This window comes from Numida meleagris, chromosome 1, assembly GCF_002078875.1.
Source record: "Numida meleagris isolate 19003 breed g44 Domestic line chromosome 1, NumMel1.0, whole genome shotgun sequence".
Classification (NCBI taxonomy): Eukaryota; Metazoa; Chordata; class Aves; order Galliformes; family Numididae; genus Numida; species Numida meleagris.
Window position 1 is genome coordinate 12,879,585 of NC_034409.1, and position 13,275 is coordinate 12,892,859.

Consider the following 13,275-nt stretch of genomic DNA (forward strand, 5'->3'; position numbering starts at 1 on the left):
CCAGCCTTCAAACCTACTGCATACCTTTTGTGCTTTTTGTTTCAGAGAAAGAAGAGCTTTTTCCTAAATTGGCTATGTGCATATAGGATGCAGGTGGATGCCTGGAAAATATTTCTGACATCTTATAGCTTCTGTGACTTTACTTATGAATATTTTTTCCACTTTTTTTTGATGTATTTTGACTTCCTCTATTTCTCTGGCATATATCCACCAGTATGACGCAAAGAACAGATTACATGGTTTTATCAGCAAGAGTGAAAGATTAGATGTGACTCTAAAGATGCCTTTCAGTACTCAGTTCAACTCAAAATGCTAATTACATTTCAAAATCACAGAACTACATTTCTTACAGTACTCATGAAAATAACTCAATAATGACGGTGATGCAGCTCACAGGATGTTATGATTTTGAGTAAAAAAACATTGAATAAACTAGATATAGGAAAAATCATATGCCATCTACAAAAATGTCAGATAAAATGTCCTCCAGAATATGTGGACAGAAATACAAAGATATAATGCTTGGATGGCAACATGAAACTCCTGAAAAAGTGAGCTTATCTTTAATCTCTGCAACTGAAACTGCTCCAGAGATTTCAGTGAGCCTACACAAAGGCTTATTCCAGTTGATCTACAGGGTCAGGGACAGGGAATTTATTAAAGAAAAGGTACTTTTATTTTTAATTCTAAGCTTTTAACTTCTAGTTTAATCATTTCGTGTGTGTTCCAGGGGGGAGAATTGGCTTAAAATTTTGTTTTCAATCCAATGGATTAATCAAGATCCTCCTTGCTACTCTGCCTAGTGTATAATATACCTATCACCTTTTTAAAAAAAAAAAAAATCAACTTTTCACTGAGATTTGGTAGGTAGGTGATCAGTGTGCAAGTGTTTTGTACCAACGGATAAAATGGGATGCTCTCAACATAATAGTGATTTCCAAAGTGAGCCATAATGAATTCAGTTTTCAACACGCTGGGCACCTCATCATACTCCCAGTACTTACATTTTTAATACATTACCATGAGCTTCTTATTCCTGATCACGTTACTAAACATAATGCCAAACAGATTGCTGCTATTGATTCTGCACTGCTTGTTTTGGGGAAATCAAATCAGCTGGTGTCAGATCTGTGCAATTTGGCACCTGCTTTTATTGGCTATTACTGGAGAAAAGACAAACTTGTTATAAGCTGCTATTTCAGCGCCTTGCAGCAAAGGCAGCAGCTCCTTTGCTACACAATATGCTACATCCTGAAACTCTGTGTTGGGACCTGGAGATGAGGAGACTGTGTCAGGAGGATGGACTGAAACCTTAGGGCAATATGTGAACTGCTGCCCAGAGAGAGAGATGACTGACAGGAGCCAGCAGGCTCAGGGGGATGGCTGCTGCTGATGGCACGTGGTGCAGACAGCAAATCAAACCTAGGGCCTCTTTGCCCAGTATGGACTGTAAAATTGATCCTGTTGAAATGGCTTATTTGATTCAAGTGACTTATCACTCTCTTGCTGGTGCCTCCGACCTAACTAATATGCCTAAAGAAAGAAAGACAGCACTATGATGAAGAGACTGAAGTCAAATGAATATGCTGTAGCCTCTTTCTTGCAATTTAATTTTACATATGGTCTGACACCTTTAAAATGGAAAGCTTCTCCCTGTTTTGGAGAGCACAATACATTTTCCCCAAACCTGCAGATTTTTAACACTGATTTTATTCACAGCTTGCAACTTTTTCCTCACATAGCCACAAAGAGCAGGCAGCTCATTCACCTCTGGCATCACTGGCTTAGAGTGCACAGTACCTGGCTGCAAGTGATCTTGGAATAACAATAGTAATTCTTGTCCAGTCCTCAAAATCCCCTGTGTGATACACAGTTGGCTCGCTCAGCTCACGGGAGCTTCCCTCACATCCTTTGGTGCCTGGAGATGCAGGATAGCAGCCTTCCTTCACAAGCGACCAAAAGAGCCCAGCATCATGTGAATACTGAAGCAGAACGGGAGCAGAGCTGCTGTACTGGTTAGTGCAGCCAATATTCAGCTGCAGAAAAAAGCAGAGTATCAGATACAAGGTGAAAAAAACAACCCTGTGCTTAGTCTGTGCTATCGTCCAGCCATCAACCCATCCCAACATGCCCAGTAAACCATGTCCCTCAGTTGCACATCTGCGTGTTTCTTGAACACCTCTAGGGATGGTGCCTCCACCACCTCCCTGGGCAGCCTGTGCCAGTGCCTCACCTCTCCTCCTGAGAAGAAATTTTTCCTAATATCCAACATGAATCTCCCCTGGCACAAGTTAAAGCCATTACCTCTTGTCCTATCACTAGTTACCTGGGAGAAGAGGCCAATCCCCACCTCACTACAACCTCCTTTCAGGGAGTTATAGAGACATAGCCCATTGCAGTGCACCCTGATGTGCCCAGAGGATCAGTTTGACTCCAAGGTATCCCTTGCCCCGGTCTGTAACTCCTGACCACGGCTGAGTCATTGGCATTGCAGAATAATGTTTGTGACCTGGTACTGTGGTTCTGGCCTCAGAAAAGAGCAAAATTGGATGCAGAAGAAATATAAGAATGTGAAATGAGATCATAACTAAGACAAAAATCAAATTTTCATTTCATGTTTTCAGAAAAAATACTAGTTTTCTGTTTTATTGCAGAAATTCTACTTAAGCTGTAGAATGTAGAACGTATAACAAAATTATTCATGTAAAATGAAACATTTTTGACAAACTACTGTCTCTGAGTTTATCAATGCAAAATTACTCCAGGGATCTATTTAAAATGGAGATTTCACAAACTCAGGAAACATTTAACCATACGTCTAAAATTAAAGCATGCAAACAGTACTACACTTTTCTATGCTTTCCAAAAAATAGAGGAGTATAAATTAAAGCCTTAAGTAATGGATGAACTCCCTGTTTTCTGAAACACATTGTTGATGTTTTGTATATTTAGGTTATGTTGCCAAGGGCTTCAGTGATGGAAGGTCTATGAAATCTTTTCAAGTATTGCTTTTTTAAATTAAAAAATTTTAGAATTTCTGTCGATCATAAAACCAGGAGAATGAAGATTTAGTCACTGAAGTAGTGGGAAATGGTCAAGAGGCAAATAGAGCTTTTTCCAGGCTAAGTAGTATTTATATATGGCAGTATTTTGGATTTTAGACAGTCTAAGGTATAAAACTACGAACGATATACTCATCCAGAAATTGTACTGCAGTCCCTCAGTTTGTATAGCATTTCATTAGCATAACTTTTAGACGAAATGAGAAAATTTTACAAATCCTATTACTTCTAACTAACTTTCCTATTTACAGAAGTGTGGGAATTATATTTGAAAAGCTGCCTGTAAACATCAGATCTCTTTAATAATTCTACTTGTAAATAATTTAGTGTCTGTATCCACCAATTATGTAAAGATCATGTATTTGTGGTGAGCTCATTAAAATTGCATTTCAACCAACCTCCAGAATTCACCAATGGGATTTCACTATAAACTCAATAAAATTTTGATCAGAGTTCGGAAACAAGAGCTTGTGAAAGCAAATACACTTTATTTGGAGCCCATATTCTGATGTATTTCCAGACCACTAAACTTCTTGCAAGCCCTACGAATAAGAATGCTAACTGGAGCCTACATTCCTTGAGAAAATAAATTATTTGAAAAAAAAAAACAACACACTGGAGTACAAAGAAGCTTGTAAATTCCTAAATAGCTTAATATACAAAAAATGTATGCAAACCACATTGTAGCTTTTATAGTCATAGAGCCCCAGACTGGATAAATCCTTTTTCCCTTGAAGGGCACTAGCATTTCCTGGCGCTGACTCAAATATAATGACAGTCACTTCAACCCGCTTGTGAAACTCCTTGAAGAACAATAAGCCTTTAAAGTTTCTCGAGAGGGGGAAAAAGCTCTCCTGCACCAAGGTTTTGGCTTTCACAAGGCAGCATCATATTTTATACCGTATGAATTCACACCTGCATGCCACACATCTTTTAAAACAGCATTCTGTTACCTTGTTTTCTATGGTGACCCAATGGCACCTTGCAAGTATTGAATAAGACAAGTTTCACTGATACACTGTGATCTGAAGGAACTTATATTTAAGGAATACCTTGAACTGCAGAACATATCCAGGCTTCAGTGTTAAATCTCTAGTCACTGCAAACCGGTCTCCATCTGATTTACCAAAGAGCATGGCAGAGGGGGTGGCAGAGCAGAAACTTTCATTTTTGGTCATTCCTTCATTGGCCAGTATTAACCACACACTCAACTGGTTCATAGGGTAATCAAATGCTGGCTTTTCATAAAAGTTCTGTTAGAAATGAAGAGAAAAGCAACGCAAAGAAGTACTATCTCCTTGCAGTGTGATTTCAGAAGTTTTCCAAAATTATCAATTTTCAAATTTTGCTGTTTACATGTTCTGTAATTGCCTCAAAATTGTAACTTTCAAACTTTGTTTCAACTTTTTGAAGAGATGCATACATTCCCTATTGCAAAAATTAGGAGTCCTATAGTGGTATGATAAGAGCCAGGTTATTGCCATGTGGAAAGAGACAGAGCTGCAACCATTACAAACGTTTCTGTAAGTATAACCCAATATTTTCAAAGAAAATTAAATTCAAAGAATTTTCTACCAGTGAAGAGGATGACTCTCATTTCATGGTGATGCCCGCAGACTGTTCTTGCTTATTACCTGAGGTAATGTGGGATTAACAACAGGAATTATGTGCTTCTGCTTCTCTGACAAAATGATGATGTCATCAATGGCCCACTGATCATACCCTTCTCCAGAAAATACAGGCTGCCACCACCGAAACCTGGTGCAAGGAGTCTTGGCTGCAGCTGGCAGTTCCAGATAGACAAACCTGAGAAAAGAAATTCAGTAGAATGTTAAGGAAACATCATAGAGAAATGGAAGAAATACCACTGAATATGAAAAAGAGGCAGGAAAGCCTGGGCACTGCTTTCCTGGAAATGGCCGAACATCTGCCTGCCAATGGGAAGTAGTGAATGAATTCCTTATTTTGCCTTGCTTGTGCATGTAGCTTTTACTTCACCTTTTGAACTGTTTTTATCACAACCCATGAGTTTTCTCACTTTCACCTTTCTGGTTCTCTCCCCCATCCCACTTACGGTAAGTGAGTAGCTGTGGTGCTGAGCTGCCTACTGGCGTAAATCAGTTAGTTAGTTGTACAGTATTATTTCAGACAACTTAAATATATGCATTTATGTGTATATTCCTTCCTGTATTCTTTCTTTATATCATGTTACTTTGTGCCATTGAACCTGCTAGATCTTGCTTCTTTGGCAGATAGAAATGAAGAAATCATTCAGGGCTATACAGAATCTTCTTTTTCAGAAGGTTCCTAATTTTATGTGTCAGAAAGTAAGGAACTGGAAAATAAGATTTGGAGCAGCAGTATAAATAATAGATATACATAGCAACATACTCTGTAAGGACCACTGCTCTTGGTTACTCCAGAGGGGTAAATGCTTTGCCTAAAACTAATGTATTGGATAGCCAGTCAATGAAGATTCCAGTGTATAGCTGGGGATATCCTTATTTGTTGGAAGCTTCCTGTAATTTTGACAAACTAGAGGCAAAGTAAAGTTAAACAGTTTTATACTTGCAAATGCCAAGATTACTTTTAGAAAAAGAGCTTTCCAAGTTTTCAATAGTCCTTCTGAAAACATTGTGTATTGAAGGTAAAATGAGAAGGTGTGAGGATAAAATTATTCACATATTTACATACTGCAAGAAATCAGCTATGATAATAGAAATCATATTTAGAGCTATACCAACAATTGCAATTTCATTTTGCACTGGCGAGCTATCTTCAGGTTTTCTAAGCCCTGCTTTAATAAGATTTTTCCTTCACTGTGACAAGGGTTTACTGTGGCAGCCTGGAAGAGTTTCCACATAAGGATGGCTTTTAAATACTATACCGCGAAATGATTCTTCACGTTCACATTGACTAAGAAACAGTTTTCTTAAAGAGATGAGGCAATATGGATATAATTGATTTAATTTAGACAAAAATTTTACCTGGGTTTGCTGAAATCAGAGAAATACATTTCTGCTAGCAGCTGCCAGTTGATACCACCATTATTGCTGTACTGCAGCAGCACACCTTCTTCTCTGCTGTCTGGTTTATTGCATGAAGAACTTTCTCCTCCAATCTGGATGTAAAACTGAACAAAATCCACCCAGGTAGTGTCCAAATCCCAGCTTACCAACTGTCTTTTTCCAGCCTACAATAAAATGAAAAGAGGTGGAAAAGATAATATTGAATATGATACCTTCACTCCAAAATGACATATTTTAAAGTCAAGCACAGATGAATACTATACAGGAACACAGAGGACACTGAATTTTTGCTAACATGATTTTTCTTGTTTTTTAGAGCTACGGTTCTCCTTGGCCATCCTATAGGTTTTAATCTCTCTGGTGTGTTCCCACAAGAATTTTTATTATTGCAGACGCAGCATTTCGACATACAACACAACTTTCTAACACAATTTTAACACAACTTTTTCATTGCTCCTTTTCCCCCTCACTCCTTAATGGTACCAAATGCCTTCAGGAGACATAAAATAAAAAGCAATAAAAAGGTATTTCTGACATCTCATTTCTCTTGCACTGCATAGTGTTACTGGGTCACCTGGAATTATACCATCAATAACGCCTATTGTGTTTCAGGGAAGGGAAGTACAGCCGGTGTCTCAGAAGCCTGACCATCATTTATTTTTTGTTTTGCATTTACCCAGCAATCAAACTCAATTATAATCAGATCCTTGTGTATTATAATATCCTCATATATTTTAGCCTCTGATTAACCCAGTCTTGTTTCATCAAGACCCTTACAACATCCAAAAGCATAGACTTCTCTCTGTTTCACTTAAGCATTTTTTCTCTACTGTCACTTTCGTCCAAGGACCACTCTGCTGGCACAGATGGGTGACTTCACTTTCTATTCAAAGTCTTTTTGTATTAGTGGCACTCAAGGTCCTCTGTTCCACGATCATCTCTGTGGCATTCGTTTCTCCGGTTGCTATCCAGTGCTATTTGCACGGACAGCAGCCTTCCCACATGTTGGCAGCAGCCCATTTGACAGTTTTCCTTACAGTTACCTCTACAAAAACAGTGCATGGAGGATTTGCAGCAGTGTAGTTCATCCTATACAATAACAAGGGAGGGGCATTTTCTCTTCATGCCTCACATGAGTAGAATTTATTCATACACAAAACAAGGTTCTTCTCCTAGTAAGTATAATGAAGCCAGTCTTTCAACTAAAACCTATGGATTTAGTTCCAGTTTTATGTGAGCATAGCAGAGAGAAAAAATAGCCTCATAAAATTTAGTGAATAGCATTTCCAAGGATGTTTTTGAGTTCTAGCAGGAAACAGCTCTTGGGCATCTGTACTGTGGTTCATATGGTCACTCTGTACTTACAGAGGATATTCAGCTAAAAGACACTCTAAGGAGTAAAAATCTTTTACTGTAATTGCAGTTCTCCCTTTCCCCTCATACTCTCTGCTTGAGACTGATCTTGTGGGCTTCACAGCAACAGGCATGTGCAATGGTGCCCACGGTGAGACACGACAGCAGACAAGAGCAGTGTCCCTACAAAAGCACCCTGTGTGCACCCCGTCTGTCACAGCCCTGCCCCAGTACAGCCCCAGTTGTGCTGCCACAAAGCACAATGTGCAGCTGGAGAGGGGGTACAGGGATCATCCTTCTGCATTCAACAAAACTAGCTACAACCTGGCATTGCATTAACAGTGAAAACACCCCCTCAAAATGGAGCAGACTTGACAACATGCCAGCTGGTTTGAATTACCTAAAAATCATAGAATTAAGTTGGAAGGGACCTTTAAGGGTAACCTAGCTCAACTCCATTGCAATGAAGAGAAACACTTACAGCTAGATCAAGGTGCTGAGAGCCCCATCCAGATGGATCTCAAATGTCTCCAAGCACGGGGCATCCACCACCTCTCTGGGCAACCTGTTCCAGTGCCTCACTACCCTAATTGTAAAAAACTTTTTCCTTAAAAGTTATCCTGTCTAAATCTCCCCTCATTTAGTTTGAAGCCACTTCCCCTTGTCCTATCACAACACATCCCGCTAAAATGTCCTATCTTAAAGCAGGAAAAAGGCATTAAAAGATAAAATTGGACTAAGTTGTAAAAATGATGCTTATGTTTAAGGTAATATTTGCGGTTTTCACAGTCTCTTTTATAGACTCTACCAAATAGGCCACATCACACTGGTAGACTAATTTCTGGAAAACCTACTGAGGATACAGCCATATTAATTGAGTCTTGAATATTCTCTGCATTTGTTTGTTTGTTTGTATATTCTGAGCTGAGTAAAGCCATCCTGGATGGTGCCATGACTGTGAGATGGGCTCAGTCAGTCTTGGGTGTAACCCCAAGCTTCCCTGTACAGCCTGACATGGCTAATACTGGCCCAAGGCACTGTGACATGACACTGGTAATGTTTTGATAGTTTGATTTCGCAACTTTTTTGCTTTCAGAGACCCACAGGAATTCAAAATTGTTTTAATCAAATCAAAGTTTTCCAAAAGGTTCCAATACTGTTACTGACCCATGGGCAAATATCTGACTGAGATCTGGCTGTAAAACTATTTTGAGGACATTTTTCATATCTATATCATCCCTACTCCAAATTGGCTCTGACTGCTAAAGAGTAAACCACAAAACCAGGTTAACTGAGAAAGGGCATGAGTTACTTAAAACCTCAAAGAAATTGCAGGGGCTAATTGCAAATATACCTATAATTGATTACAGTTAACTGTGTGTTTGTGTCTAACAAAAGATAGAGGGGTGGCAGAACAAACGCAACATTAATTCTGATAGCAGTGATTGATTATAGCAGCAAACACTAGACATTCAAATAAAAAGTGGCTAGCTGAGCAACTGTAAAAAAATAGAGCCTGTGAATATGAGCTCCCAAAACAATACAGAACTGTCGGGCAACCATGAAAATAATTTTTGCAATGTTTATCACCATGACCACTAGACACCTTGACAAAAACCTCAACAGAAATTAAATAAGCCACCTTCAGCTGATGGCACACAGATTGCTACTACTCAAGAAATGAATGATAACCTAACCCTTAGAGATCAATAGAAAGAAGCCAAGAATTTCTAAATGAGATTTTCACTCCTCCTTAGCAGAAATCAGAAGAAAGATCAGAGCACGTTAATTCTAATTTAGCAAACTTCTTTGAGAAACCTGGCATAAGAAACTGAGCCAGAAGGAGAAACATCTAATAGATAAGACAATTATATAAAAAAATCCAATTATCACTATTAGCTAGTTAGACTGATTGGTCTATTATGAAATCTGCAGCACAGAGATGCATTTCCAGGGGAGGTGGATGTGAGACTATGTAGGAGTGCTGAAAATTATTTGATGAGTTAGATTTTTGTAATGAGGTTAACAACACATGATTACACAGCTTTGCACATTGGGTTATTCTACTGAGACTAATCTGGTTCTCATGACAGCAGTGGCAGTTTGATCAAACCCTTAAAAGAGAAGCTGTACTTATAACTCTTCCTTTCAATTCCTTTCAATTAAGAACAAAAAAATCCATCCCAACAAAACTAGACCTGAGAAGCAACAATGAAAAACAAATCTGTGATTACAACCCATAATCTTACATCTTGATCATAAAGATCTCTTTTTATGTTAGTTACGATTGCTATCACTTTGCAGAATTCTGTGTATTTTTTTCTTACTACATTATTTTTTCCGGTAACACATCCAAGTCATACAAGAGTATTCTCCTGCAGGCTAACCAGGCACTTTCTAAATGCTGGAGGGGTTGCTTTTTCACTAGTTTTGGTTCTTTGATCTCCTTGTCCTTCCTGAAAGCCAATCTTTCTTGATGTCTCATCCAGAACACGACAGAACGAAGAGTTGAGTTTGCTGAGAAAGAACTGTGTCTTAGAACATGCATAATTAGAACAGTATTAATATGTGCATTTCCCAGCATGCTGACGATTTGCTTCTTTCCATTACATTTGCTATTTCTTGGATACATGATGCACATGTCACTCTCTATTTCTTTGGATTGCTTTGTTTTTTCACCCGCAGAGCACAGCTGTGCTATGTAATGCACTTTTCATACTGCGCTTCGCTGTGCCTCAGAGCTTTCTGCTACCTTCCTTTTCTTTTCCTTATAACCCCATCCTGTTCCATTAAAACTGACATTACCACATGCCTTTCTCCTGTCCCTTATTGATACCTTGTTGAAGTATAGTGAGGAGCCAGATGAGATGACCCCACAGCCTTCTTCAGGCTTTACAATCTCTCCTCCGATAACTTCTTGCCACTCTGTCTTCAGGACATCCGGGTTCTCAAAATCAGACATGACACTTGAAGGAAGGGGATTTTCAGGCTGACATTCTGTACCCCGAAACCCTGAGTCACACCTAGAAGGAAGCATAAGCATAACAAGCTTTTAAAGACCTTATCTGATGCTCACGATTAGTTAAGATCTTTTAAAATTACCTGTGAAAAAAATAATTCAGGAATTGGAATTTTGGATGCTAGAAACAAGACAGAATATCTGGATAACTGGAAATAAGCTATATTTTACTTTAAAAAATGATGCAGTGTCTAGAAAGTTTAAAGCCAGGAGGCAGCACTCTGCCTTTGGTATTGCAGTAACTCTGAGAGTCTGCCATGTAGCTCTAAGCTGGTTCTTGACATCTTTCTGACCCAGCAAAACAGCTCGAGCACTGTGCTAGAGTCCCTTGAGCAGAGACCCACCAGGACACCTGCAGCGGGCATCCCCATGCCACTGAGAGTCCCTCCATTGTATCTCCCAAGGGTACAGGCTCTTGGGTGTGGAACAACCAGCTTTTAATGCCGTTTTAATGGCTTAGCCCTCGTAGTGTGTGTGTTTTGTTTTTACATTTTTAATCTAAAAATAAGAAAAACAGCAAAAAAAAAAAAAAAGAAAGTACACAAAATAGCAGAATACTTAAGTGTTGAGATAGTGGTAGCCTGTCAAATTGGCAAGTGCTTTGTACCTGCAAATGCCATGGTCGCACCAGCCATGCCCACTGCACATGTTGGGACACTGCTGTCCAATGTAGATGTTGTCTAAGGCCCATTCATCTGGTGCTGTGTAGTAACACTGACTCCAGCGGAAGCGTGTGGCACTGGACCTTAAAAACAATAACAGTGCTTTAATGTGGATGCTTTACAGTATGGCAGGCAAAAAATGCAACTATAAAGAGTCAAGTTGGCATCACAGTCATTGCCCAGCCTGTAAAAACTAACACAATCAAAGACAGAGTCTTACAAATGAACTTTCTGTATGGTGTCACTTACTGCACAGGGTTACATAAAAGACTTTGCTGTTAATAATGACATTTCTGTAGAAGACTACAGAGATGCTGCAGAAACTTTATGCTTAATGGCCGCATTATTTAAAGACAAATCTATCAATGAATATTATCAGATTTTTATTAAGTGCCATCCTGTGAGGGTGAAAGGCTGCAAAACAAGAAAGTTGGATCAAGAGTGTGAACTTGATTTTTACATCTTTGGATGGTTAATAGGGTACAATGCATGTAAAAAGAGTTCATATGATATCTATTATAAAAATAACCTTTGAAGTTACAATTCTTGCATCTAAGCATTTCTCTGCTTTTAACAGAGGCTATTTCCATTCAGAAAGTTGACCATTTTTTATTAGATACAGAAACTTATTTTTGTCACAATGATACTAAACTCGATTATGCTAGTGACATTATGGTGACATTACAGTCATCAGTTTTTGAAAAAGACTGTCACCACCAAGCATTCCCAAGGTCTACTGCCAACTGGTACAATGTGATGCCACCCAGCTGGTGGTATGGGCACCATCTTGTCCACACTCATGCAGAAGTGGCTGGGAGAGTGAGAAAAAATATTGCATATGAAGTGAAATAAAAATGGGAAATCGTTGTGATGGAGCACAAGGAGCTGTGATGGCTGCATGGGATCTGGGGAAAAAAAGGGATGTCTGAGGCAATGTGGGAAGTGAGGCTTGGTTAAAGAGCTATAAAGGGGATGGATAGGGAAAGCAAAGCTAACATCAGCAAAGAAAAATTCAGACAGTACCTGGGATGGGCTTTGTCTGGCCAAGGGCTGAAAGGGCAGGCGAAGGAGGAGAAGCAGGAAATTTCTACAAAAAGTAGGAGATTCTTTCCAAGCAAGTTTCTGAGCCATATGGCTACGATATGACAGCATGGGATATAATGCTCTTATTCTAACTTAGGAAAATAACCCTTCCTCGCTCTCTGGAATTCATTTAGAGTAAGATGTTAAGATGAACATGATAAAGGTTGCTGAATCACCTGCTCATATGCTTGGAAGTGGAAGAATGGATATGGGCAGCTAAAATGGACAGTATGGCATAGCAGTTATCCAGCCAGTCACACAGTAGAAACATACAAAGATCAAATTAATGTATGCCTGGATAATTTTTTAGAATTCAAATATATGAACTTCTTTAAAAAACAAGTGAAGCTGCCCAAGGGCTTGATGTTTAATTGCAATGACCTTTTTTTTTTTTCTTTTTTCAGTACCTGTTTGATATTGAAAGTACTGTAAGTATTCTCACAGCATTACAGAGCTAATCTGCAGGGGCAGATCTGCAGATTAAATACTCCCTCAGGATACATTATATTGATGGATTACATTACAAGAGCTATGAATTATCCATTAAAAGTGCACAGTTTCAGGAATCTTCCCACTAAGGAATTCCTAAGGATGCAATAGGCACAATGTACAGTAAATATTCACCATAATTATTCACTGCTTATTTTCTGAGTGCTCTGAAGCCAGCACATTGCCTTAGTGGTGTTGCTTACATTCACTACAGAGCATCAACAGTGCCTCGGGGGGCTCTGACAGAGACTGTGCTCTGGAGAGCTGTGGTAGTGGGCATTAACTTTGGTGCGCACTGAAGAAAAGAGCAATACTGAAAGCAAATAAAGGCTTTAAAGCAGACAAAGGAAAAAAAAGACCTCCCAGCAGAAAAATATAGCATCATGTTGTCTGTGACAGGAATGGGAGCCGTGGCTTTCTTGTTTTTTGTTACGGGAGATGTGTGGGCAGAGGTGTGCAACCTTGCAGGCCTAGGAGTACCAACACAGGGGTATTTAGAGTGACGTGGAAGTAATTAGGGCATCAAGCAAGGAAAGGTCTTTCTCAGAGAGAACTTCACCACCACACATCCCTGTCCC

At 39.2% G+C, this 13,275-nt stretch overlaps 1 protein-coding gene across 2 annotated transcripts in view; it reads right to left on the minus strand.

Moving 5' to 3' along the window:
• Positions 1 to 13,275, minus strand: part of RELN (reelin) — a 272,240-nt gene that overhangs the window by 59,128 nt on the left and 199,837 nt on the right. For both annotated transcript variants that reach the window (XM_021384542.1, XM_021384541.1), the window contains exons 23-28: positions 11,071 to 11,208; positions 10,281 to 10,467; positions 6,050 to 6,255; positions 4,697 to 4,868; positions 4,115 to 4,315; positions 1,801 to 2,036 (exon numbers count right to left, since the gene is read on the minus strand). In XM_021384542.1, the coding sequence (XP_021240217.1) occupies positions 1,801 to 2,036; positions 4,115 to 4,315; positions 4,697 to 4,868; positions 6,050 to 6,255; positions 10,281 to 10,467; positions 11,071 to 11,208 (1,140 nt within the window). The remainder of the gene's footprint in view (positions 1 to 1,800; positions 2,037 to 4,114; positions 4,316 to 4,696; positions 4,869 to 6,049; positions 6,256 to 10,280; positions 10,468 to 11,070; positions 11,209 to 13,275) is intronic.